The sequence below is a fragment of the Ornithorhynchus anatinus genome, chromosome 1 (genome assembly GCF_004115215.2).
Source record: "Ornithorhynchus anatinus isolate Pmale09 chromosome 1, mOrnAna1.pri.v4, whole genome shotgun sequence".
NCBI classification, from domain to species: domain Eukaryota; kingdom Metazoa; phylum Chordata; class Mammalia; order Monotremata; family Ornithorhynchidae; genus Ornithorhynchus; species Ornithorhynchus anatinus.
The window spans coordinates 136,105,324-136,133,171 of record NC_041728.1 but is presented as its reverse complement, the minus strand read 5'-3'; the positions used below and the strand labels follow the sequence as shown (position 1 = coordinate 136,133,171).

At 50.9% G+C, this 27,848-nt stretch overlaps 1 protein-coding gene across 1 annotated transcript; it reads right to left on the bottom strand.

The window, feature by feature from the left end:
* Window positions 1–1,375: 1,375 nt before the first annotated feature.
* Window positions 1,376–27,848, bottom strand: CLDN11 (claudin 11). Its single transcript, XM_029055959.2, has 3 exons — window positions 27,573–27,848; window positions 18,307–18,471; window positions 1,376–1,695 (listed from the first exon to the last, which is right to left on the bottom strand). Exons 1-3 carry the CDS (start codon window positions 27,796–27,798, stop codon window positions 1,463–1,465), a joined length of 624 nt encoding a protein of 207 aa, XP_028911792.1. The 5' UTR covers window positions 27,799–27,848; the 3' UTR covers window positions 1,376–1,462.

The window sequence follows — 27,848 nt, the reverse complement described above, 5'->3', positions numbered from 1 at the left end:
TGGACAAAATAGAACCTTTGTAATGCTCCAGGAACACTGCAGAATCACCCTCCCCTCCCAGCTGCCCTCAGATATCTTCCTAAATTATCCGTCAGGGTGAATGAGAAACTGAAGCTTAGACGTGATTACACACCGGGACACGGTGGAAGAAGATTAAAGGCCGGTTTTTGCAGACAGTCTGTTATTTATTGTACGGTGTTTCACTTAAAATACAAAGGCAACATCGGTATTCGGAGAAACCGGTGTCCGTAACGCTGGTAGACAGTCCCCACATACAGCAGAACAAAAAAACTATTAAATAACGCTGCTTCGAGAGGTCAGAACAGGAACCGGGGGAGAAGAGTTAAAAACATTTGTTAGTTGGAAGCATAAAAACACAAGGATTAGAAAACTACCCTGTACAAGAAAGCAGAGGGCGGAGATTGGTCTATGAAATGACATTAAGTGCTATATACATATATACTGTTAATTAATCTTTGTAACTAAAGCTCATTTGGTTCGTTTCCTTCATATTGATGAATTGGGAACGTCAGGAAAACCAGGTCGACGACAAGGATCGAAAGCACTTTAAAAAGTGTGTATGTACAGAGAAATGCAAAACCACAAACTAGAAAAACGAAACAGAACCGAAAAAAACCCCAGGAGAGTGATGTCTTCACACGGACCGAGAGTTCCACTTATCCCTTCTCCCGAACCACCTTTCCCCTCCCTGCTATCCCTTCTCTAGGTTGCAACAGAAATGAAATGACCTTGGGGCGGAAGGAAAGGGAGTGAACGATAAGTTGCTTCTAGATGACTCCCGCTGCTGTTCTGACAGTGGAAGGGCCGTCCCTTCTCCTCCCCACTCCCGCCCCCCAACTCGGGGACGACCGGGTGAGAAAGAAAGAAAACATTGAAAGCCACCAGAAGAGAGGGACATCCCAGCTCTTCATCGGGAAGCTCAGCTGGGAGCTACGGCCGGGCAAAAATCAAATCAGTCGTGTCGGGGTAGAGCTGTCCTGAGCAACAAGTGGGAGGTTAAGGCTACGAGATACCCATCACGCTGTTTTTTCTAGCCCTTTGGCTACGGAGCGCGGCCCGAGACGGGTGATCCCACACATCCCAACGCCATCCCAGGCCTTCCCACGGGAGCGGCCCGGCCTCGTGGATAGCACACGGGCCTGGGAGTCGGAAGGACCTCGGTTCGAATCCCGGCTCTTCCACCAGCCTGCTGCCTGACCCCGAGCAAGTCACTTCACTTTTCTGGGCCTCAGTTCCCTCCTCTGTAAAATTAAGACTGCGATCCCCGTGTGGGCCAGGGACTGTGCCTAACCCGATTATCTCGTATCTACCCCAGCGCTTAGCGCCTGGAACATAGTAAGCGCTCAACCAATACCATTTTTAAAAAAAAAAAAAAGGAGAAGAAGAAGTCCGGCGGTGAAGAGCCTCAGGCGGGCGGCTTGGGAGAGGTCTGGTGGCCTTCTTACACGTGGGCGCTCTTGGCGTGGGTCGGGGAGCTGGAGCCCGAGGCGTAGTAGAAACGGTTTTCCCCGAACGACTGGGCGTCCCCGGCGCAGCAGACGATGACGGAGCCGCCGAAGAGGCAGAGGGCGGCCCCGATCCAGCCCGCGTACAGGGAGTAGCCAAAGCTCACGATGGTGGTCTCGCGGTGGGCGCACACGGGGAACCAGATGGTGGCCACGATGGCGCACAGGGCTGGGGAAACAGGAAGAGGACAGTGACTGTGTGGTAGTTTTTTTTTTAAATGGTGTCCGTTGAGCGCTTACTACGCGCCGGCTGTTGTTTAGAGAAGCAGCGGCGAGAGCCCGGGCTTGGGAGTCAGAGGTCGTGGGTTCTAATCCCGGCTCCGCCACTCGTCTGCTGTCGTTTCACTCCTCTGGGCCTCAGTGACCTCATCTGTAAAAATGGGGATTAAAAAAGGTGAGCCCCACGTGGGACGATCTGATTACCCTGTATCTTCCCCAGCGCTTCGCAAAGTGCTCAGCACATAGTAAGCGCTTAACAAATACTGTAATTATTATTATTACTAAGTGCGCGGGCAGGTGCAGGCTAATCGGGCTAAGGACCGTGTCCCACATGGGGCTGGCTCACAGTCTTAATCCTCACCTCCTCTAAGGAGGTGAGGGAACTGAGGCACCAAGAAGTGACACAACAGACAAGGGGCAGAGCCGGGATTAGAACCCAGGTCCTTCTGACTCCCAGGTCTACGCTCTATCCACTAGGCCACGCTGCTTCTCCTTACCCCTCCGGGAAGCAGCTCGTTGAGGACAGGGAACACGTCTACCAACTCTTGTCCTCACCCAAGATCTTAGTACATACCGTGCTCTGCACACAGTCAGCCCTCAGTAATGAGAAGCAGCTTGGTCCAGTGGAAAGACCAGAGGCCTGGGAGGGCTTGGGTTCTAATCCCGCCCCTGCCCCTTCTCTGCTGTGTGACTTTGGGCAAGTCACTTCACTTCTCTGTGCCTCAGCTCCCTCGGTTGTAAAATGAAGCTTCAATCCTGCTCCCCTCTACTTAGATCGTGACAAGGACTGTGACCAACCCGATTAACTTGCATCTACCCCAGCGCTTGGAATAATAATAATGATGATGGTATTTGTTACGTGCTTCCTCTGTGCCAAGCACTGTGGTAGATACAAGGTAATCAGGTTGTCCCACGAGGGGCTCACGGTCTTAATCCCCACTTTACAGACGAGGGAACTGAGGCACAGAGAAGCGAAGGTGCTTGCCCAAAGTCACACAGCTGATAGGGGACAGGGTGGGATTAGAACCCGGGACCTTCTGACTCCCAGGCCTGTGCTCTTCTGTGCCATGCTGCTTCTCAAGAATAGTGCTTGACACACAGTAAGCGCTTAACAAATACCATAATCCATCAATCGATAAATAGCATAGATTGAATCAAGACACCGCGAGCCCGGGCCTCGGACAACAGGCTCAAGACAGGCTTCAGTCTCTATCAGCGAATGCCCCATTTGCCAATCGCTGAATCGATATTGGAGGATCCACTGGTCAGCACCACGAGGCATGGAGTTCTGAAGAAGGCAGCCTCATCCTCCCAGCTCCGCGGACTGGAAAGGACCACCAGAGGACACCTAAACATAGACCCCGGGCCGGGGAGTCAGAAGGACCTGGGTTCTAATCCCCGCTCCGCCGCACGTCTGCTGTGTGATCTTGGGTGAGTCACTTCACTTCTCTGGGCCTCAGTTACCTCATCTGAAAAATGGGGATGAGAGTGTGAGCCCCAAACGGGACACGGACTGTGTCCGACCTGATTAGCTCCGATCTACCCCAGTGCTTGGCACATAGTAAGCACTTAATGAGTACCACAATCATTATTATTATTCCCCCTGCCTCTGGCAAAAACAATCCAGAGACGTCAGGTGACTTGCATAAGGTTATCCAGCAGACGAGTGGTGGAGTGGGGATTAGAACTCATGACCTTCTGACTCCCAGGCCCGGGCCCTATCTACTACGCCATCCTAACTCTGTTGTATTGGACTCTCTCAAGCACTTAGTCCAGTAAGCTTCGATGAATTCCACTGAAAGAAATATCTAGGATACAACTTGCCTTAATCCTGAATCTTTTTATGACTGGTCGATACTTTAAAGTGATTGAGGGTTCTTTGAAAGGTAACGCCGATCATTCACTCATTCAATCGCATCTATTGAGCGCTTACTGTGTGCAGAGCACTGTACTAAGCACTTGGGAGAGTACAATATAATAATAAGCTGACACATTCCCTGCCCACAAGCATACAGTCTAGAGGGCTGCATGGTCCTGGCTCTGGGGGACAGAACACGGCCCAAACAAAAAAGAACATTGAAAATCAATCAATGGTATTTATTAATGGTTTACTATATGCAGACCACTGTGTTAAGCGCTTGGGAGAGGACGACACAACAAAATTGGTAGACGCAATCCCTGAAGCAGCTTGGCCTACTGGATAGAGCACGGGCCTGGGGGTCAGAAAGACCTGGGTTCTAATCCCGGCTCCCCCCACTTGTCTGCTGTGTGACTTTGGGTACAACACTTCACTCCTCTGTGCCTCAGTTACCTCATCTGGAAGATGGGGGTTAAGACTGTGAGCCCCATGTGGGACATGGACTGTATTCAAACTAATTAACTTGTATCTACCCCAGCGCTTTGTACAGTGCCTGGCACATAGTAAGCGCTTAACAAATACCAAAAAAATAAATAACCAAAACAAAAGAATGTACGGTCTAGTCATATATGAAATGTTCCATTAACCTCTTTCTTGCCATCTTACTGAGTCTGCTAGGTGACCTTGGGCAAGTCACTTCACTGGGCCTCAGGTCCCTCCTCTGTAAAATGGAGTTTGAGACACCCCTGTGGGACAGGGGCTGTGTCCAACCTGATTTGCTTGTATCTACCCCAGTGCTTAGAACAGTGCCTGGCACATAGTGAGCACTTAAATACCGTCATCATTATGAGCACTCAGAAGGGGTATAGAGGAAGTGGGGCCAGCTTGTACGTGGGTCACCAGGGCTGGGGTCGGGAAAGGGGGTTACTTGCGGAGGAATGAGAGAGGGGTAAGACCCCAGAATTAAGGTCAGTGGAAAAAGCACCTCCTCCAAGAGGCCTTCCCTATCTAAGTAAATCCTCGGTTCCCCTACATCACCTATGTCCTCAGCTATTTTTTATTTAATGGTATCTGTTAAGCGTTTACTCTACGTCAGGCACTGTTCTAAGTGCTGGGGAAGATACAGAGTAATCAGGTTAGACGCTGTCTATGTCTCACATGGGACTCATGGTCTTATTCCCCCCCCCTTTTACAGATGAGATAACTGAGGCACAGAGAAGTGATGTGACTTGCCCAAGGTCACATAGCAGATAAGTGGCAGAGCCAGGATTGGAACACAGGTCCTTCTGGCTCCCTGGGCCGCGTTCTGTCCACTAGGCGTGTTGTTTCGCATCTCCTGAGCATTGTATCGTATCCATCAGTGGCATTTATTGAGCACTGTATTAAGCATTTGGGACAGTGCAATACAACAGCAGACATATTCCCTGCCCATAATGAGCTTCGAGTCTAGAGGGGGAGACAGACATTAATATAAATAAATAACAGATATGTACATAAATACAAAACTGTATATATCTTCATTACCCTATTTATTTTGTTAATGAGATGTACATCACCCTGATTCTATTTATTTGCTACTGTTTTAATGAGATGCTCTTCCCCTTGATTCTATTTATTGCCACTGTTCTTGTCCGTCCGTCTCCCCCGATTAGACTGTAAGCCCGAAGGGCAGGGACTGTATCGGTTACCGATTTGCACATTCCAAGCGTTTAGTACAGTGCTCTGCACATAGTAAGCGCTCAATAAATACTATTGAATGAATGAATAAATATCCTACCCAATGTGCATGCTCAGTAAATACGACTGATTGATCGATAGAAACTGAGGGATGGATTACTCCTATTAGGATTCCTTTCCTGCCAAGATGGAACAACCACCCATGAAACTTGAACTAGAGAGAGAGAAACCCTAGCTTTTCATCCCCTGTAAAGCAAATCTCACCAACAATTCATTGCAATGTTTTGCTTTCCCTAACTGAACGTTGAGCAACTTGGGGTTTGGTAGAAGCTTTGATTTCTGCTGACCTGCATATAAAAGAACTCAATTGCTCAAAAACCTGAGTTTTAAAACAACACCTCTCCCCACTCCTTATTAGTCGACATTTGGGAGTGGGCAAAGTAACTCTCCCCGTCTAGACCGTAAGCTCCTAGTGGGCAGAGAACTTAATAATAATGTTGGCATTTGTTAAGCGCTTACTGTGTGCAGAGCACTGTTCTAAGCGCTGGGGGAGATACAGGGTCATCAGGTTGTCCCATATGAGGCTCACAGTTAATCCCCATTTGACAGATGAGGTAACTGAGGGCCAGAGAAGTGAAGTGACTTGCCCACGGTCACCCAGCTGACAAGTGGCAGAGCCGGGATTCGAACCCATGACCTCTGACTCCCAAGCCCGGGCTCTTTCCACTGAGCCACGCTGGAACTTGTCTACCAACTCCGATCTATTCTCCCAAACTCTTAGTAGGATGCTCCAAACTCTTAGTATGATGCTCTGCACATAGTAAGCACTCAAATACCAGTGAATCTATTGATGCCCCCACCAAGTCGCCCTCTTATTTTCCACAAATTCTCTCTCCCAGGCTGCGGAGAGCCAAGCCCAGCTTGGGTAGGGTAGTCCGCGTTTGCTATACCCCTCCTTTAGGCTCTTGGACACGGCCTGGGGGATTTCTAAGACATGTCCTCAGAGAGATATTCATTCATTCGTTCAGTAGTATGTTTTGAGCGCTTACTATGTGCAGAGCACTGTACTAAGCGCTTGGAATGGACAAGTCGGCAACAGATAGAGACAGTCCCTGCCCTTTGACGGGCTCACGGTCTAATCGCGGGAGACGGGCAGACGAGAACGATGGCAATAAATAGAATCGAGGGGAAGAACATCTCATGAAAACAATGGCAAATAAATAGAATCATGGCGATGTACATCTCATTAAACAGAATAAATAGGGTGATGAAGATATAGACAGTTGAGCGGACGAGTACGGTGCTGAGGGGGAGGGACGGGAGAGGGGGAGGAGGAGAGGGAAAGGGGGGAGAAGATACGGAAAGTTGACTAGAGTTGAGTGGTCTTGTTCATTAGTAATCACGAATAAACCATATCTTTTGTCCAGATGCCAAGAATTAAGCCATCTGTTGGCTAGGATTTGAAAAAAAGGAAAAAAAAAATCAATGGTCTTTAATGAGCACTTAAGTGTGTGCAGAGCACTGTACTAAGCACTTGGTAGAAAACAATACAAAAGAGTTGGTGGACAAGTTCTCTGGCCACGACAAGCTCACGGGCTGGAGAAAGAACAATTTTCTTAGCCCAACATTCATTTCTGTTTTTCGGACACTGCTACAGAAAAGAAACATCACATCCTTAACAGAACGCAGGGAACTTACGGGATAAACACTAGGCTCTTTATCTTCCTGCATCTGAAAGTACATGTTTTGCCTAATTTAAACTTCTTTCAGGGACACTGATACAATGTGATTTTTAAATGGAGGGCTAAATTGCAGGCTGGCTGAGAAATTGACTTCGTTGTGAACAGTATGAATTAAAACATTCAAAAATGTAATTTAAAAAAATAATTCAAGTCGATCTGTTGACGGTGGAATGGAAGCGGTGAACATAAATAACTATATTACTATGAGTCACGCGGGAAGCAGGGAGCACACTGTAGTACAAGCAATTGAATAAACTAGATTTAATACCTTTGACGTGTTGACTTTTCAGATGTTTGCTTTCCTTACAGGTTTCAGAGAAACAGTAAACAGTACCAGATCTTTGGCATCGGCGCTCTTTCTTTCTGGGTTTGCCGCCAGAGCACGGACCGGGAAGTTGGAGGACCTGGGTTCTAATGTCGGCCCTCCCTCTTGCCTGCTGTGTGGCCTTGGGCAAGTCACTGCACTTCCCTGTGCCTCAGTTTCCTCATCTGTAAAATGGGGATTCGATATCTGTTCTCCCTCTCCTCTAGCCTCTGAAGCCCCGTGTGGGCTAGGGACTGCATCAGGCCTGATTAACTGGCAGGTACCCCCGTGCTTCCCCCTCTCAGAGTCGCACCTGGAGAATTTCCAGGACTCTACCAGTCTCGACTACGGGAGGGAGAGTCGAGCAGAGGCCTGTCCAGTCCATTCCTGGCGTGGCCAGTGGCTAGCGAGCGGCAGGCCATCTGCTACAAGTCAAAACTGTGCCGGGCAGCAGCGGCACGGGAGAGAGTCGAGGGCGGAGACTCAGGTTGACTGCGCAGAAAGAGGCAGTGGTAAACAGTTTTCGTATTTTGACCGAGAAAACACTATGGATCCACCACCAGAACAACTGCAGATGGAGAGCGGGGCGTTCTGGGAGAGATGTGTCGCTACGGGTGGGAAATTACTCGACGGCATAAAACAAGACCCCAGTGCTTAGTAAAGTGGTTGGCACAAAGAAAGCGTTTAGCAATACTATTAAAAACTTGATAAGAAAGCAATTTTTACAGGGAATAGAGCTTCACTGATTCTATGAGCTTGTACCCATAGTGCTGAAATGGGTTCCACTAGTTCATATTTTTATAACCTCCTGTGTTCCTTTATCTCCTAAAACTGATACTATGACAACACGCAGAGCCTGCTCAGTATACATCAACTTCCCAAATGGCCCTGCCAAAGCATAAATAACTAACCAGTTTCAGGCTTAACAACATATAGCCACCAAGAAGCTCATCCGGGTCAACTTTATTTGAAATCAATTTCCCTTTTTCCATTTTATCCTTTCCTAAAATCAAAATCTTTAAAAAAAAAAAATCACAATTGACAAGGAATCAGTTAAACCCTATTTGCATAATTCATTTTATGTTATCTGGATATTTCCCACCCAGAGACATGAAACCAATGGAATATCGGAGTAGAATGCCATTTTCCTGGCAGGTTTTTCATCAAGTTTTCCTTCTCCATTTGTTTTGTGCCCATCTTATTTTTTCCTTCAACCCTCTGAAATGCCTTCCCGCTCATTTGCTCTGAGGAAGTATTTATTTTATTTCAATAGCGTCTTAAGCGACAGTGATAGCAAGAAGCCACATCTTTATTATTTGCATAGAATTATTACATTCTTGCTTATAAACTCATTTATTGAGGGTAGATGCAGAAGGGGTGTAGATGTTAATGAAATATACATCGCCTCGATTCTATCTAGTCGCCATCGTTTTTACGAGATGTTCTTCCCCTCGACTCTATTTATTGCCATCGTTCTCGTCTGTCCGTCTCCCCCGATTAGACCGTAAGCCCGTCAAACTGCAGGGACCGTCTCTATCTGTTGCCGACTTGTTCATTCCAAGCGCTTAGTACAGTGCTCTGCACATAGTAAGCACTCAATAAATACGAATGAATGAATGAATGAATGAATGAATGAATGGGGGAGGACCCTAGTTATTCGTTTCAGTTCTAGAATCAATTAATAGGATTTGAGAGCTTTCTGTGTACGGGAAGCGTACGGGAGAGAACAACAGAGTCAGTAGTCATGATCCCTGCCCACAAGCAACTTACAATCTAGCAGGGGAGTCAGGCGCTAAAAGTTAATTCCGGGTAGGTGGAAATATTAGATTGAAAGCATGTGGACATAAGCACAACATTAGGGAGGCAGGAAAGTATGAGCATCGAAGAGATTTAGTGCCTTGGCAATGTTGAAAATGGCAGAGGGGACAAAATGGGGCAGAGTATGGGATTAATCAGGAAAGGCCTCCTGAAGGAGGCCTTAATAATAATAATAATGTTGATATTTAAGCGCTTACTATGTGCAGACCACTGTTCTAAGCGCTGGGGTAGATACAGGGCAATCAGGTTGTGCCACGTGAGGCTCCCGGTCTTCATCCCCATTTTACAGATGAGAGAATTGAGGCACAGAGAAGTGAAGTGACTTGCCCACAGTCACACAGCTGACAAGAGGCAGAGGTGGGATTCGAACCCATGATCTCTGACTCCCAAGCCCGGGCTCTTTCCACTGAGCCACGCTGCTTCTGATAGGCCTTCTAGATAGGGAGAGTTGGGGGTCTCCTTGGATGTGAACAGAGAGGGAGCCCATGCAGAGAACAAGACACAGTGAGAAGGTCGGTTGCAAAGAGCGCTTACTTAGTACAGTGCTCCGCGTGAAGTAAGCACTCAATAAATACCACTGATTGGTTGATGCAAGGAAGCAGGATACGGCCGAGCTGACTGAATGCCTTAAAGCTGCTGGTGAGGACTTTCTCCCGGATGAAGAGAAACAAACACCCACAGGAAGTTTTTGAGAATTGATGGCGGGAGGCGGTGTCTCAAGGGGAAAACGATGTTTTAGAAAACTGATCCGGTCAGCTGCGTGCAATATGAAGTGGGGAGGGGAAACTGGAGGCAGGCAACTTTTCGTTTCAGATCCTTTATTTGCGGTTAGACTGTGAGCCCGGCGTTGGGCAGGGATTGTCTCTATCCGTAGCCGAATTGTACATTCCAAGCGCATAGTACAGTGCTCTGCACAGAGTAAGCACTCAATAAATACTATTGAATGAACGAAGTCCTACTAAAATGCAGGGACTGTGTTCTTGCAAACCCTCAGTACAGTGCTCTGCACATAGAAAGCGCTCAATAAATTCGACAATGAATGAAAACCCTGCATTTTAGAATCTTGAGGGCAGGGATCAGTTCTACTACTGACTACTGTAAGCACTCAACTATATTGTGGGATCTGTTAAACGCTTACCATGAGGAGGGGTAGATAAAAGAAAATTGGGTTGGGTACAGTGCTTGTCCCACCTAGGACTCTCAGTCTTAATCCCCATTTTACAGGTGAGATAACTGAGGCATAGAGAAGAGAGGTGACTTACCCAGGGTCACACAGCAGGCAAGTGGCAGAGCGGGGACAAGAACCCAGGTCTTTCTTACTCCCCGGCCTGTGCTCTATCCACTAGGCCACGTGTATTGATCGTTCTCTGCCAAGCGACTAGTCAGTTTACAGACCATATACCCTACTATACAATTTATGTATACTTTCACACGACTCCTACAATTTACTCTAATCTAATCGTTTGCCTCAGGTGCTCACTGAAAAGATTTCCACAGAACAGCTAAAACTAAAACCCGTACCTAAGAGAACAGAGCCAGAATTGAATCTTGCCAGAAAAAAAACAAAACTAAAACAGCAAATAAAAATCTTCCTAACCACGGAAGAGAAGCATAGGTTTTCTTCATTTAGCATGGGTTTGGCATTTTTTTTTTAATTCGAAGTATTCCCAGCTCAGGCAACACAGAGTCCTTGTTTCCGCTATCTTAAAGAGATTCCGTTTGTCACTTAGTGGCACGACAGCTACTCTTGAGCTGATATTAAATAAGAAACACAATCCCGTCTCCGTGGGTTCCTCCTTATCTATTTAAGAGAAAGCTGTTGCTTTCTCTCCCACTTCTTTCCTCCCCTTTGGATTTCACAGCTGTTTAATGGAGAACGCTCGACTGCTCTCATCGCATCTTCAGTATTTGCAATTCTGCCAATAATTTTTCCTCACACCACGCATGCTTCCTCTCCTAGGTTTGCTTGGGGAATTTCCCCAACCCACCCTCTGGGCCCAAAGGAGGGACATTGCTGTAAATACGAATATACTCAGTTTAAAAAAAAAAAATGGTATAAAGCATTTTCTATTTGTTTAGCACCGTTCTAAGACCTTGGGGTAGAAACAAATTAATCAGGCCAGATACAGTCCCTGCCTCTCATGAGTCTCACAGTCATTCAATCAATAATAATGATAATTTTGGCATTGCGATAATAATAATAATGTGGTATGTGCCAAGCACTGAGGTGAGCGTGGCTCAGTGGAAAGAGCCTGGGCTTCGGAGTCAGAGGTCATGGGTTCGACTCCCGGCTCTGCCACTTGTCAGCTGTGTGACTGTGGGCAAGTCACTTCACTTCTCTGTGCCTCAGTTACCTCATCTGTAAAATGGGGATTAACTGTGAGCCTCACGTGGGACCACCCGATTACCCTGCGTCTACCCCAGCGCTTACAACAGTGCCCTGCACACAGTAAGCGCTTAACAAATACCAACATTATAAGCTAACTGGGCTGGACATAGCCCCTGTCCTGCATGGGACTCACAGTCTTAATCCCCATTTTACAGATGAGGTAAATGAGGCCCAGTGAAGTGACGGGCCGAAGGTCACACGGCCGACAAGAGGCGGAGGTGGGATTAGAATCCGAGTCCTTCTGACTCCGAGGCCTGGGCTCTCACCATTGGTATTTACCGAACGCTGACCTAGCTCACTGCGAGGAGGGAATGCGTCCACCCACCCTGTTATATTGTACTCTCCGAAACGCTTAGTACAATGCTCTTCACAGAATAAGTGCTCAATAAATGCAACTGACTGATTGATTGCAGAGCTCTGTACGAAGAGCTTGGGAGAGTACGATATAACAGAGTTGATTAGACATGTTCCCTGCCCACAGTGAGCTTAAACAGACTTTAAGACAAAAGGAATAAATTATGGTGGGTACATAAAAGTGCTGTGGGGCTGAGGGAGGGGTGAATTATAGGTGCAAATCCAGTGCAAGGGCAACAAAGAAGGGGAGTGGGAAAAGAGGAAACGAGGGCTTGGACGGGGAAGGCCTCTTGGAGGAGGTGTGCTTTTAATAAAGCTTTGAAAGCGTGGAGAGTGATTGTCTGTCAGACATAAGAGGGAGGGAGTTCCAGGCTAGAGGCAGGATGGGGGTCAGGTAGCCAAGCCTGAAGTACAGTGAACGGGATGGCATTAGAGGAGCAAAGTGTGTGGGCCGGGTTATTCTAGGAAATCAGAGAGGTAAGATAGGAGGGGGCAAGGTGACGGAGGGAAAGACAACAGCTATCAAATCCCCACGTTGCAGGTGAGGAAAGGGACACAGAAAAGTAAACCGACTTGCCCCAGGTCACACAGCAAGCAAGTGACGGAGCCAGCATTAGAGTCCAGGCCCTCGGTTCGGCCATAACGGGAATTTTCAAAACAGCTTTTGGCCAGAGTGCCATTTGGGGATTAAGGGAAATTCTTCAGACCACGCAAGCCTGTTGGGGCTCGGGGCGCGGTGTTATCCAAGAGGACGGCTTCTGGGGCGTGCCCGCGTGCTGTCTCAGAATCGGTGACCGCCACAGTAGGATTTGCCGAACTGTGGGTAGAGGTTCATATTTTGTAGGACATATAGCAAAATGTAGAGATATTTGTAAAATCTATAAACGTATAAAACACGATTAAGCGCTTGGTTACTCTCCTACTGCAACCCAGCCCGCACGCTTCGCTTCTCTAATGCCAACCTTCTCGCTGTACCTCGATCTCATCTATCTCACCGCCGACCTCTCTCCCACGTCCTGCTTTTGGCCTGCAACGCCCTCCCTCCTCAAATCCGACAGACAATGACTCCCCCCAAGTCTTCAAAGCCTTATTGAAGGCCCATCTCCTCCAAGAGGCCTTCCCTGACTAAGCCCTCTCTTCCCTCTTCTCTCACTCTCTTCCCTGACTTGCTCCCTTTATCCATCCCCCATCCCAGCTCCACAGCACTCATGTACATATCTGCAACTTATTTATTTATATTACCGTCAGTCACCCCCTCTAGACTGTAAACTCCTTGAGGGCCGGGAATGTGTCCGTCTATCATCGTTTTATTGCACTCTCCCAAGCAATACGTACCAGTGCTCTGCACACAGTAAGCACTCAGTAAATACGACTGACTGTTCAGCACACCGTAAGCACGCTATAAACACTATTCCTTTTTTTATGGTATTTGTTAAGTGCTGACCATATGCTAGGCACTATACTAAACGCTGGGATAGATACAAGATAATCAGTTTAAACACAGTCCACGCCACGAGGCTCACGGTCTTCATCACCATTTTTCAGGTGAGGCCCAGAGAAGTAAAGTGACTTGCCCAAGGTCACACAGCAGACAAGTGGCAGAGCCTGGATTAGAACCAGGTGCTTCTGACTCCCAAGCCCGGGCTCCATGCACTCGACAGTGCTGCTTCTCTCTGATTACTGGATACAATTTTTATGTGAAAAGACATTTGAATTTTTGCACATGAGACTCTTTTTGTATGTAAGACTGGGTTAATTTCACCCTGACTTGCTTTACTTGGATCACAGAATAAACCCAAGGAGACATATGGTCATAGCTGAAAGCCCAACAAGTGTCTGCCGGGCTACTTATAACAAACTCCGGGACTGGTTTTTACATAAATCCTAGGTCATCTACCTCATGCCTCCAACTCGCCTCAAAGGAGGAAAAGCTGGACAGAGAAAAACCAATCTCAACTGCCTTTTGAGAGGCTTTTTCAACCTTGCCAGAGGCTGTTTGAGGGCCAAACTTCAATCTAGGCCCGGATGTCTCCAGTTCATCATCAGTGGTATTTGTTGGGCGCTTACTTTGTGCACAGCAACGTGCTAAGCCCTCGGGACAGTACAATCCAACAGAGTTGGCCGACGTGTTCCCTGCCCTCATCGTGCTTACAGTCCAGAGGGAGAAACACATAATATAAATATGATTCAATCGTCGGTCAATGGTATTTACCGAGCACTTACTGTGTGCACAGCGCTGTAATAATAATAATAATGTTGGTATTTGTTACGCGCTTACTCTGGGCAGAGCACTGTTCTAAGCGCTGGGGGAGATACCGGGGAATCAGGCTGTCCCACGTGAGGCTCACCGTCTTCATCCCCATTTTACAGATGAGGGAACTGAGGCACAGAGACGTGAAGTGACTTGCCCACAGTCCCACAGCTGACAAGGGGCAGAGTCGGGATGTACTGAGCACTTGGGAGAAAACACTATAACAGTAAACAGACACATCCCCTGCCCGCCAAGAGCTTACAGTCCAGAAGTTTTCGACTACACCTGGAGCCTCTGGGGGGTTTGGGGGGTTACACATCTAATAATAACTGTGGTATTTATTAAGCGCTTACTATGCACCAACCACCATACTAAGCGCTGGAGCGGATACACGGTAATCACCATCAATGGATTTATTGAGTGCTTACTGTATACAGAGCACAAATCAAGAGTTGGTAGACATTTCTTGCCCACAAGGAGCTTAGAGTCCAGAGGGTCGGACATAGGTCTAGCCCATGTCTCCCTCACTGCTAACAGGATGGAATAAGAATCTACCCAGGAAAAAGAAAGGGCAGAATATCTGCACGGAATAAAGTCAAATAAGCTTTGACGTGGGAAACAGCTTGGCCTAGCGCCCAGAGCTCGGGCCTGGGAGTCGGAAGGACCTGGGTGCTAATCCTGGCTCTGCCACCTGTCTGCTGCCTGACCTCGGGCAGGTCGCTTAATTTCTCTGCCCCTCAGTTATCTCATCTGCAGAACAGGGAACTAAGACCGTGAGCCCCATGAGGGACATGGACTGTGTCCAACCCGATCCACCCCAGCACTCAGTACAGTGCCTGGCACATAGTTAAGTGCTTAACAAATACCATTAAAAAAAGTAAGCTGTCAAAGTGAGGGTTAAGAACGCTGAAGAAGCTGTTTTTCGGGGTTTAGATGGCTATCGCCATTTTACACTGATGCTGCTGTTGTGGCCAACTTCAGGTTTTCCTGATTTCCCCCCGCCCTTAGCTTCATACCCTCAAGCCCGTGAGCCCGTTGTTGGCTAGGGATTGTCTCTATTTGTTGACGATTTGTACTTTCCAAGCGCTTAGTACAGTGCTCGCTCAATAAATACGATTGAATGATAAATGAGTCCCCTCAGGGTTAGCTGTCGACTCAAGAAATAGAGTATAAGCTCAGCCGAGGAAGTGTGAAGACTAAAATCCTTGCGGGCACAGAAGGGGCCACCGCACTAGAACAGCAACCCTGCGCGTGACATACGGATCCTGCTTTCCCTGGGGCCTCCACATCCCCATTTTAATAATAATTGTTGAGCGCTTACTATGTGCCAAGCACTGTACTAAGCACTGGGGTAGGCACAAGATAATCGGATCCCACATTCTAAGTAGGAGGGAGCACAGATATTGAATCCCCGTTTTGCAGATGAAGAAACGGAGGCAAAGAAAAGTGGCTTGCCCAGACCGGGGGCGGGGCCAGAATTAGAACCCGGATCCTCTGACTCCCAGGCCAGTGATCTTTCCATTAGGCCGCACTGCTTCTCCCTGGCACTGCGGGCAAAGTGAAAATCGATTTGGGTCGTTAAGGTTTCCCAGGGTGGACTGTCCTGGGAGGGCAAAAAGAGTTCATCCACTCAGAACTCCAAAAAGACAGCTTCGTCGTGCAATACGGGATTCCCGAGTCGCCATCTTCTTAGGTTTGAAGCTCCTTCATTCATATTTATTGAGCGCGTACTGTGTGCCGGGCACTGTCCTAAGCGCTCTGGAGAGTACAATATAACAAGAAACAGACACCATTCCCTGCCCACAGAGAGCTGACCGTCTTTAAGATCATCGTCTTCTAGACTGAAAGCTCACTGTGCGAAGGGAATGAGTCTGTTATATCGTCACGGTGTACTCTCCCAAGCGCTCAGTGCACTACTCTGCACACAGTAAGCACTCAGGAAATACGACTGACTGATTCAAACTGCAGCCAAATTGAACACACAATAGCTATTAATACCCAAGAGATGCGATATTGCTAAATTCATTCAGACGTATTTAGTGAGCGCTTACTGTGTGCAGAGCACTATACTGAGTGCTTGGGAAGTACGGGACGGCAGTAAATGACCCCATTTTCTCCTAGATTCATGGAAAGGGTCAACATCGAATCTATCAATGATATTTATTGAGTGCTTACTGTGTGCAGAGCACTGTACTAAGAGGTTGGGAAGTACAGTTCAGCAGTAAATGAACCCATTTTCTCTTAGACTCATCGAAAGGGTCAACACTGAAGCAGTCAACGATATTTATTGAGCTTTTAGGGTGTGCATTTAGTATTAAGCGCTTGGAAGAATAACAGAGTTGGTAGACTGGTTCCCGACCCGCCAGGAGCTTACAGACCTAGAGGAAAAGGAATAACTATCCTAATTCAGTCATCAGCATTGGGGAGCTCCTCAAGGGAGAGGGACCAGGTCTAATTCCCATCTGAGTAGCCTATCTTAGGGCTCAGGGCAGTGTACCACACACCGTGAGCTCTTACCAAATATTTTTTCTACTAATTCTAATCATAATAATAATAATAATAATTGTATTTAAGCGCTTACTATGTGCCAAGCACTGTATTAAGCGCTGGGGTAGGTACAAGCTAATATCAGGTTGGACACCGTCCCTGTCCTACACAGGGCTCACAGTCTTTATCCTCGGTGACCTCATCTGTCAAATGGGGATTGAGATGGTGAGCCCCGCGTGAGACAGGGACTGTGTTCAACCCGATTTGCTTGTATCCACTCCAGCGCTCAGTACAGTGCCTGGCACACAGGAAGCGCTTAACAAATACCACAATTATTATTATTAATCCCCATTTGACCGATGAGGCAACCGAGGACCAGAGAAGTGAAGTGACTTGCCCTAGGTGACAGAGCAGAAGAGTGACAGAGTCAAGATGAGAACCCAGGTGCTTCTGATTCTCAGGCTTGTGCTCTCTCCATTATTCAATCATTTATTTCATTCAATCGTATTTATTGAGCGCTTACTATGTGCAGAGCACCGTACTAAGCGCTTGGAATGTACAGTTCGGCAACGGAGAGACAATCCCTGCCCAGTGAGGGGCTCACGGTCTGATCATGCTGCTTCTTCCAAAGGGGAAGGGAGAAATGAGCAAGGTCGAAGTACTCCGACTGTGGTGAGTCAAAGGATAATAATAATAATAATGGTATTTTTTGTTAATAATAATAATAATGTTGGTATTTGTTCAGCGCTTACTAGGTGCAGGGCACTGTTCTAAGCGCTGGGGGAGATACAGGGGAATCAGGTCGTCCCACGTGAGGCTCACAGTTAATCCCCATTTTACAGATGAGGTACCTGAGGCCCAGAGAAGTGAAGTGACTCGCCCACAGTCACACAAGCTGCCAAGCGGCGGAGCCGGGATTCGAACCCATGACCTCTGACTCCCAAGCCCGGGCTCTTGCCACTGAGCCACGCCGCTTTGTTGAGTGCTTACTATGTGCCAGGCACCGTACCGAGCATAGGGACCGATACAGGCAAATCGGGTCGGACACATTCCCTGTCCTATCCGCAGTCTTGATCCCCATTTGACAGATGAGGTAACCGAGGCCCAGAGAAGGGCAGTACATCCCCTCGATTCTATTTATCGTGATGTAGTTGTCTCGTTTTCGTCCGTCTGTCTCCCCCGATTAGACTGCGAGCCCGTCAGTGGGCAGGGATTTTCTCTCTGTTGCCAAACCGTACATTCCGAGTGCTTAGTACAGTGCTCTGCACATGACAATAATAATAATGTTGGTATTTGTTAAGCGCTTACTATGTGCAGAGCACCGTTCTAAGCGCTGGGGTAGACACAGGGGAATCAGGTTGTCCCACGTGGGGCTCACGGTCTTCATCCCCATTTGACAGATGAGGGAACTGAGGCCCAGAGAAGTGAAGTGACTCGCCCACAGTCACACAGCTGACAAGCGGCAGAGCCGGGTTTCGAACCCATGTCCCCTGACTCCAAAGCCCGGGCTCTTTCCACCGGGCCACGCTGCTTCTTAGTAAGCGCTCAATAAATACTACCGAATGAGTGAACGGAGTGACCTGCCCCCGGTCACGCAGCCGACGAGTGGCCGAGCCGGAATCAGAACCCATGACCCTCCGACTCCCAGGCCCCTGCCCCACGCGCGACGCCATGGTCTCACCCAGGAGGATGAGAAGGATCCCGGCCAGCTGGGAGCGTCGGTACTTGGCCGCGCCGGGCTCGTGGCCCATCCGGATGCAGGGCAGGACCGTCAGCAGCAGCAGGATGGCCGGAAGGCCCAGGACGGAAGCCGCGATCATCAGTGCCCGACACGCCTGCACGTAGCCTGTCGTGGAGAGGTGGGCGGAGGGGGAAAGATCAAAACAAAAAAAAACCCATACAGTGTTGAGTGGGAATCATGGCACGCCTCTCGGAGTTATTATTATCTAATAATGATAATCGGGGACTGCGGACCCACTGTTGGGTAGGGATCGTCTCCATCTGTTGCCGGACTGTGCCTTCCGAGCGCTCAGTACAGTGCTCCGCACACAGTGAGCGCCCGATAAATACGACTGAACGAACGAATGCAAGTAAAGGAGGTTGGACACGGTCCCTGTCCCCCATGGGTCTCACGGTCTCAATCCCCCTTTTACAGATGAAGTAAACTGAGGTCCAGAGAAGTGAAGTGATTGTGCCCGGCCCTCGCCGAACGCCGCAATTAGTATTATTACTACTTGCCCAGGGTCACGCGGGCGAAAAGTACAGGCGGCGGGATCAGAACCCACGACCTTCTGACTCCCAGGCCCGGGCTCTAACCGCTACACCGTGCAGAGTCTTCTGCTTCCTCTAGAGTACGTGCTCCTCCGGGACGGAAATCGACTCGACTGCGACGTCGTGGTGCGCAGAGAGGCTGCGTGGGATGGGGGCTGCACTCATCTAATTACCCTGTAGTGACCCCAGCTCTCAGTACCGCGCTTGGCAGAAAGTTAAACGCTTAACGGATACCACAATTATTATTAGAGTGAGTGCTCAATAAATACCATTGATCAGCTCCTCTTGGTGCCTGCCCGGGAACCATGAGGCAGCACTATCGAGGTCTCTTTATAATAATAATAATGATGATGGCATTTAAGCTCTTACCGTGTGCCCAGCACACTTCTCTGGGCCGCAGTTACCTCATCTGTAAAAGGGGGAGAGAGACTGTGAGCCCCACGTGGGACAGGGACTGTGTCCAACCCGATCTGCTTGTATCTACCCCGGCGCTTAGCACAGTGCCTGGCACGTAGTTTAGCGCTTAACAAATGCCATAATAACAATAATAATAATTCTAAGCGCCGGGGTAGATACGAGGTAATGAGGTTGTCCCACGTGGGGCTCACGGTCTTCATCCCCACTTCACAGATGAGGGAACCGAGGCACAGAAAAGTCAAGTGACCTGCCCACAGTCACACAGCTGATCAGCGGCGGAGCCGGGATTAGAACCCACGACCTCTGCCTCCCAAGCCCGGGCTCTTTCCACTAAGCCAAGGTCTTTCTGCCTCACTCGGCTCTCTGGAGCCCCGGCCACCTTCTCCTGCCCACCCACCCGAAGTAAGAAATCCCCTTGGGGCTCAAAATATGCCACGTTGATTCGGCTCGCTGCCAAATGGGGAGGTTCACTCGTTCGGTCGGATTTATTAAGCGCTTACTGTGTGCACAGCACTGTACTAAGCGCTTGGAAAGTACAATTCGGCAACGGATGGAGACGATCCCTACCCAACAACGGGCTCACAGTCTAGAAGCGGGGAGACAGACAACTAAGCAGAACAAGTAGACGGGCAGCAACTAAAAAATAGAATTATATTATAGGTATAAATAAAATAAACAGAATTATAGGTGTGTATATATACATCATTAATAGAGTAATAAACATGTACAAACATACCATCGACAACAAAAAAACGACGAAATTACCAACATTTATTTCTTCGCTGGAACAACGGGCGTTGACAGATACGGAAAACAAGACAATTCATCCGCGATACCGTGTGTGGCTTTTTTAAATCATCTCTCATTCTTTGTTTTAGTCAGGCAACTAGGAAAATATGGCCTGAGCCACGGTACTTGAACTTCAGATTTACACCAGCTTCCCCCACTTGTCTGCTGCGTGCCCTTGGGCAAGTCACTTCACTTCTCCGGGCCTCAGTTCCCTCATCTGCAAAATGGGGATTGAGACTGTGAGCCCCACGTGGGACAAGGACGTGTCCAACCGACGCGGTTTGCTTAGAAAGTACAGTTAATAATAATAATAATAACGTCGGTATTTGTTAAGCGCTCCCTATGTGCCGAGCACCGTCCTAAGCGCTGGGGTAGACACAGGGGAATCAGGTTGTCCCACTTGGGGCTCACGGTCTTAATCCCCATTTTACAGATGAGGTAACTGAGGCACCGAGAAGTGAAGTGACTTGCCCAGAGTCACCCAGCTGACAAGCGGCCGAGCCGGGATTCGAACCCACGACCTCTGCCTCCAAAGCCCGGGCTCTTTCCACTGAGCCACGCCGCTCCTCTGCATCCCGCAACAGATCGAGACGATCCCCACCCAACAACGGGCTCACGGTTTAGAAGGGGGGAGACGGACAGCTAAACAAAACCAGTAGACGGGCAGCAACTAAAAAATAGAATCGTATTACAGGTATAAATAAAATAAATAGAATTATAGGTATAGATACATCATTAATAAAATAGAGTAATAAACACGCGCAAATATACCGTCGGCAACAAAAATCGACAAAATTACTGACGTTCCTTTCCACCCCAGCGCTTAGTACAGTGCACACAGTAAGCGCTTAACAGATGTCATCCTAGTTCGTATTATCGCTGCAGCGGCCAAGTTTGGTTGGATCGAACCCCAGGAACTTCCCTCTATCCTGTTGCCCCGAAGGACGGACCGAGTCAGCTGAGTGAGAACAAAGAAAGGAAAGGAGGATGATATGCCAGCGGGTCCCACTCACGTGAGAGAAACCCAGTCCCGGGCACGTGGGCAACCCTCAAAATGTTGAGTGCCGTCGACCCCCACCCCCCCCCGCCGGCACAGCGGGACCTTTCGGGGGCGGCCCCGGGACACCCTCTAGGCCTCAAATCTAACCTAATTCTAGTCTAAATCGAACCTAATCCTCAAATCGAATCCCCCCCCTCCCCCCATTAGACCGCGAGCCCGTCACTGGGCAGGGATCGTCCCTGTTGCCGGACCGTCCGTTCCAAGCGCTTAGTCCGGTGCCCTGCACATAGTCAGCGCTCAATAAAGGCGACCGAATGAATGAAAATCCCCCAGTGGCGCCCGGGGTGTCGGAGAGGCGGAGGGGTCGTCCGCGGGCGATCGGAAAGGGGTTTGAATTAAACGGAGGACGGAGCCGTCTGCGATGACGGAACAAGACGAAACGAGTGACGTAGCAGCAAGAGGAGGCTGTAATTGGGAATTTTGTTCCAATCGATCGGTAGGATTTATGGAGCCCTTACCGCGTGCAGAGCCCTGGAGCCAGCATCCGGAAAGATACGGCACGACGGAGCCGGGGGCTGCAATCCCTGCCCACAGACAGAGCGTCCCAGGAATAACCATGCTATCTGTTAAGCGCCTACTACGTGTTCAAAGCCCTGGGGTAGATGTGAACTAATCTAATCTAATCTGTGAGCCGTGGGGCTCACGGTCTCCATCCCCGAAGAGGTCTCTGGGGCACAGAGGAGCGAAGCCACTCGCCCCAGGCCACACAGCAGACGAGCGGAAGAGACGGGAATCAGAACGCAGCTCCTTCTGACTCGGTGGCCCGGTGAACCGAACACGGGCCGCGCTGTCTTCTCGCAGCCGGGGAAAGTTTGGTTCCGACTAATTATCCCGGCTGCAGAGCTGGCGAAACTCACCATCTCTTAAAAGGGGAAAAAAATACATCACTCCCACGCCGAGAACAACGGGAGTTTTTTGGTACGACGCAAGTAGAAATATGAAAATTCTGCAATCGTTTCCTTTCCTGTAGCGGATATGTTTACCGTGCTTTGTAACCGCGGAAGGTCTGATAAGGCGCTGTACGCCCGGGACGGGTTTCAATCCGGTTTTCAAAACATTCCCGCCCTCCTCCTCCTCCTCCCGCACCCCAAAAAGGCACGGGCCAGTTAGAACCATAGAGGCCAGTCGAGAAGCAGCGTGGCTCGGTGGAAAGAGCCCGGGCTCTGGAGTCAGGGGTCGCGGGTTCGAATCCCGGCTCGGCCACTTAATAATAATAATAATAATGATGTTGGTATGTGTTAAGCGCTCACTAGGTGCCGAGCACTGTTCTAAGCGCTGGGGTAGACACAGGGGAATCGGGTTGTCCCACGTGGGGCTCACAGTCTGTGACCGTGGGCAAGTCACTTCGCTTCCCCGGGCCTCAGTGACCTCACCTGTAAAATGGGGATGAAGACCGGCAGCCCCACGTGGGGCAACCCGGTTCCCCTGTGTCTACCCCAGCGCTTAGAACAGTGCTCGGCACGTAGTGAGCGCTTAACAGATACCAAACGTCATTATTACTATTAGAACCATGCTCCACACTTCCCAGGGGGAGAGAATGAAGCACGAAGCGGCAGTAGGCTGTGCTGGAAGCAGTAGGTCTTAGATTGCTATGTTGCACTCTCCCAAGCGCTAGAAGCAGCGTGGCTCAGTGGAAAGAGCCCGGGCTTGGGAGTCCCGGGTCATGGGTTCGAATCCCGGCTCTGCCCCTTGTCAGCTGCGTGACCGTGGGCGAGTCACTTCACTTCTCTGTGTCTCAGTTCCCTCCTCTGGAAAACGGGGATGAAGACTGGGAGCCTCACGTGGGACAACCCTATGACCCCGTATCCCCCCCGGCGCCTAGAACAGTGCTCTGCACATAGTAAGCGCTTGACAAATACCAGCGTTAATTAATTTAGCACAGTGCTCTGCACACGGCGATTATTATTAAGTGCCATCGAGTCGTTTCCGATCGGTAGCCGCTCCACGGATATAGTCTCTCCAGAACATCCTGTCCTCCGCCGTGGCTCGGTGGGAAGAGCCCGGGCCTGGGAGTCCGAGGTCACGGGTTCAAATCCCGGCTCGGCCGCTTGTCAGCTGTGTGACCGTGGGCAAGTCGCTTCACTTCTCCGTGCCCCGGTTCCCTCATCTGCAAAATGGGGGCTAAGACCGTGAGCCTCACGTGGGACAACCGGATTCCCCTGGGTCTCCCCCGGCGCTCAGAACAGCGCTCTGCCCGTAGTAAGCGCTTAACAAATACCACCATTATTATCGTTAGAATCCGCAACCTTTCCAACGGTTCTCCGTCACCACCGTCTCTCTCCATCTAGCCGCCGGGCTGCCCCTTCCACGTTTTCCCTGCGCTTTTCCTAGCATCGGTGTCTTCTCCGGAGAATCAGTCCTCCCGACCTGTGTGTCCAACAGGGGCTCATCTAAATGGAGTCACTTGCGCTTCCAAAGGCCACTTTGGCTTAATTTCCTCTCAAATCCATTTGTTTGCTTTTGGGGCAGGCCAAGGTATTCGCCCAAAGCCTTCTCCAACAGCACCATTTCAAAAGAAAGGGCTCAATAAACATAACCGCCCAGTAGCGGCGGTGGTGATGATAGCATTGATTGAGCACCACACTAGGTGCAACACATTTTCTGCCCACGGTGGAGCTTAAGACGATTCACGAACAGAGGTTCTTCGTTTCCTCGACACGCTAACCTTCAAAGTCACACTCCTCTCTCTCGTGGGCTACTGTAGGACCGAACCTTCAAAGGGGTTGGTGCTTTCGAGGGTGCGGTTTTTAATAATAACGATGATGGCATCTGTTAAGCGCTTACTCTGCGCCAGGCACCGTTCTAAGCGCTGGGGGAGCTACAAGGTAATGTGGCCGTCCCACATGGGGCTCACGGTCTTCATCCCCATCTCACAGATGAGGGAACGGAAGCACAGGGAAGTGACTCGCCCGAGGTCACACAGCCGATGAGCGGCGGAGCCGGGATTCGAACCCACGACCTCCGACTCCCAGGCCCGGGCTTCCGGCCACTGAGCCACGCTGCTTCTCTACCCCGCAGGTCCGTGACCCCCGAAAGCACCGAAATGGATTCCCGGCATCCCGGTCGGGTTCTTCTCCCGGGCCCCCCAGAGAGCGCTCGGTACCCAGCGCTCCGCCAACGGTACGCGCTCAATAAATGCGACCGGTCGATGGGGCGGCTGGAACCGAGGAGCGGTATCGGGTGTGGGCGGGATTGGTCAGAAGGCCACGGGTTCTAATCCCGGCTCTGCCGCTTGTCCGCTGTGTGACCTTGGGCAGGTCACTTCGCTTCTCTGCCTCAGTCACCTCCTCCGGAAAATGGAGACCGAGACCGTGCGCCCCACGTGGGACGGGGACGGTGTCCGATCTGCTTTTCTTGTATCCACCCCTGTGCTTAGGATGGTGCCCGGCACAGAGTACGTGCTTAAACACCACAGTTGTCATTATTATTATCGTTGTTAATAACGGTCGGGGATTCTGGAGCACCTTCACCTCAGGGGTGAAGGTGAACAGAAGAAGCAGCGTGGCTCAGTGGAAAGAGCCCGGGCTCGAATCCCGGCTCCGCCGCTTGCCAGCTGGGTGACTTGGGGCAAGTCACTTGGCTTCTCTGGGCCTCAGTTCCCTCATCTGTAAAATGGGGATGGAGACCGTGAGCCTCACGTGGGACAGGCTGATGACCCTGTATCCCCCCAGCGCTTAAAACAGCGCTCCGCACATAGTAAGCGCTTAACAAATGCCAACGTTATCATTACTATTCTCTGGGCCTCAGTTCCCTCATCTGTAAAATGGGGATGAAAACCGGGCGCCCCACGTGGGACAACCCGATCGCCTCGTATCCCCCAGCGCTCAGAACGGTGCTCTGCACATAGTAAGCGCTAAAATACCACCGTTTATCATTTTTATTTTATTTACGGATCTACGGATTCTATTTCTCTCGCTAGTATCGGTGCCCGACGTCTTGTTCCGTTTCGCTGTCCGTCTCCCCCTTCGAGGCCGCGAGCCCGTCGTGGGGCAGGGATCGTCTCTATCTGTTGCCGAGTTGGGCCTTCCGGGCGTTCGGTACGGCGCTCCGCACACGCTAAGCGCTCAGTAAATACGATCGAAGGAACGGAAGGGGGATGGGAAGGAGGAGGCAGAGGAGAGACGGGCCGAGTAGCACAGAGAGGAACCCGGCCGTCCCTTCCGAGGCTTGGCCGAACCGGCATTCCCCAAGTCCCGGACCCTGAAGAAAGCTAACATTAACTGGAAAAGAGGGAATCCCGCCTTGCTTTGAGGTTTTCGTCTTCGAAGTTCCCTTCTCTCCCGAGCTCCTCCCTCTCTCTACGAGAGAGAGGCTACTGACCGGCTTCCGCGGGATCAGATTTTAGCCAACTGTTTGCTTTTTTTCTTTTTTTAAATAAACGGTATCTGGTAAGCGCTTTACTGCCAAGCACTGTACTAAGCACGGAGGCGGATTCGAGCAAAGCAGGATGGGCACGGTCCCCGTCCCACGTGGGGCCCGCAGTCTTAACCCCCATCCTACAGACGAGGCAACGGCGGCACAGGGAGGCGGAGCCCGCCGCCCAACATCCCACCGCGGACGGTCGACGCAGCCGGAGTCGGGAACCGGGTCTTCCGACTCCCGGGGCCGCGCTCTTTCCGCTAGGGCGCTAGATAGAGAAGCGGTGTGGCTCGGTGGAAAGGGCACGGGCTCGGCGGTCAGAGGTCATGGGTTCGAATCCCGGTTCTACCCCTTGTCAGCCGCGTGACCGCGGGCGAGTCGCTTCACTTCTCCGTGCCTCGGTTACCTCATCTGTAAAATGGGGATTAAGACTGCGAGCCGCACGTGGGGCAACCTCATTCCCCCGTATCTCCCCCAGCGCTCAGAACCGTGCTCCGCACCTAGCGAGCGCTTAACGAATACCAACATTAACATTAACACGGGTCCCGCCGTCGACCCCCGGGCCACGTGCTCCCGCCGTCCCGGAACGCCCTCCCTCCTCACCTCCGCCCAACTGACTCTCTTCCCCTCTTCACGGCCCTACCGAGAGGTCACCTCCTCCGGGAGGCCTTCCCAGACGGAGGAGCCCTCCCTTGGCCCCTGCGCCTCCTCCCCTCCCCATCGCCCCGACTCCCTCCGCTCTACCCCCTTCCCCTCGCCGCGGCCTTCGGATCCGTTATTCACTACTCCGTTCTCTTAATGACGCGTACGTATCTACGGTTCTGTTTAACTATTTTGATGGCACCGATGCCCGTCTACTTGTTCTGTTGTCTGTCTCCCCCGTTTAGACCGTGAGCCCGTCAGAGGGCGGGGACCGTCTCTCTCTGCTCCCCATTTGTCCCTTCCGAGCGCTTAGTACGGTGCTGGGCACATAGCGAGCGCTCAATAAATACTACTGAACGAACGGACGGGCGAATGAACCGACGGTCTCTCTCCGTTGCCGCATTATCCATTCCAGGCGCTTAGTCCGGCGCCCTGCACGCGGTGAGCGCTCAAGAAAATACGACCGAATGAACGAAGGGAGCCGGCCGGTCGATCGTAGTTACTGAGCGCTCACCGTGTGCACGGCGCCGTACTAAGCTCTTGGGAGAGTACCCTATCCCAATAAAACAGACACGTTCCCTGCCCGCAGGGCAGAGCAGCATGGCGTAGTACGTGGCAAGAGCCCGGTCCTGGGAGTCAGAAGATCCCGGGTTCGGATCCCAGCTCCGCCTTAGGTGACCTTAGGCAAGTCACTTCACTTCTCTGTGCGGAGCGCCGGACTGAGCGCTCGGACTGGCCAGTTCATCCATTCCCTCCTATCTATTGAGCGCTCACTCTGTGCGGAGCGCCGGACTGAGCGCTCGGACTGGCCAGTTCATCCATTCCCTCCTATCTATTGAGCGCTCACTCTGTGCGGAGCGCCGGACTGAGCGCTCGGACTGGCCAGTTCATCCATTCCCTCCTATCTATTGAGCGCTCACTCTGTGCGGAGCGCCGGACTGAGCGCTCGGACTGGCCAGTTCATCCATTCCCTCCTATCTATTGAGCGCTCACTCTGTGCGGAGCACCGGACTGAGCGCTCGGACTGGCCAGTTCATCCATTCCCTCCTATCTATTGAGCGCTCACTCTGTGCGGAGCGCCGGACTGAGCGCTCGGACTGGCCAATTCATCCATTCGCCACTATCTACTGAGCGCTCACTACGTGCGGAGCACCGGACTGAGCGCTCGGACTGGACAAACGGGTGAGAGAGGGAGAGACGGTCCCTGCCCCCCGCCGGGCTCACGGTCTGATCGGGGGACGGGAGGAGCGCGATGGCAACGGGGGCCCCCCGGCCGCGGAGGATTCGAACCCACGACCCGCGCCTGCCGAGGCGGCGCTCGTAATCACGTTAGAACGGTAAGCGCTCCCTAGGTGCCGAGCGCTGTCCTAAGCGCTGGGGGTGGGGGGGCAGGGTGATGGGGCGGTCACCTGGCAGGATGAGGATGTCCACGAGGGGCTTGCAGTGGTAGAGGCCGGTGGCCATGACGCAGTCGGCCCAGAGCCCCTTGGAGCCCAGCTCGTCCATCTTCCGGCAGGTGGTGATGGTGTAGCCGCAGGTGACCACCCAGTCGTTGGTGGACGTGGTCACCAGGATGCCGATCCAGCCCACGAAGCTGGTGACGAAGCCGACCAGCTGCAGGCAGGTGGCCACCATGGCGGCCGCCCCCGACCCCGACCCCGTCCCCGTCCCCGCGCCGCCCGCCT

Bases quoted from the DNA above. Each gene is read 5' to 3' on its own strand.
- CLDN11 (XM_029055959.2), bottom strand. From the start codon at position 27,798: ATGGTGGCCACCTGCCTGCAGCTGGTCGGCTTCGTCACCAGCTTCGTG. The intron at 18,472-27,572 runs GTGACCGCCCCA...TCTCCACGACAG, and splicing joins GGACATCCTCATCCTGCCAG to GCTACGTGCAGGCGTGTCGG. The intron at 1,696-18,306 runs GTGAGACCATGG...CTGTTTCCCCAG, and splicing joins GATCCTTCTCATCCTCCTGG to CCCTGTGCGCCATCGTGGCC.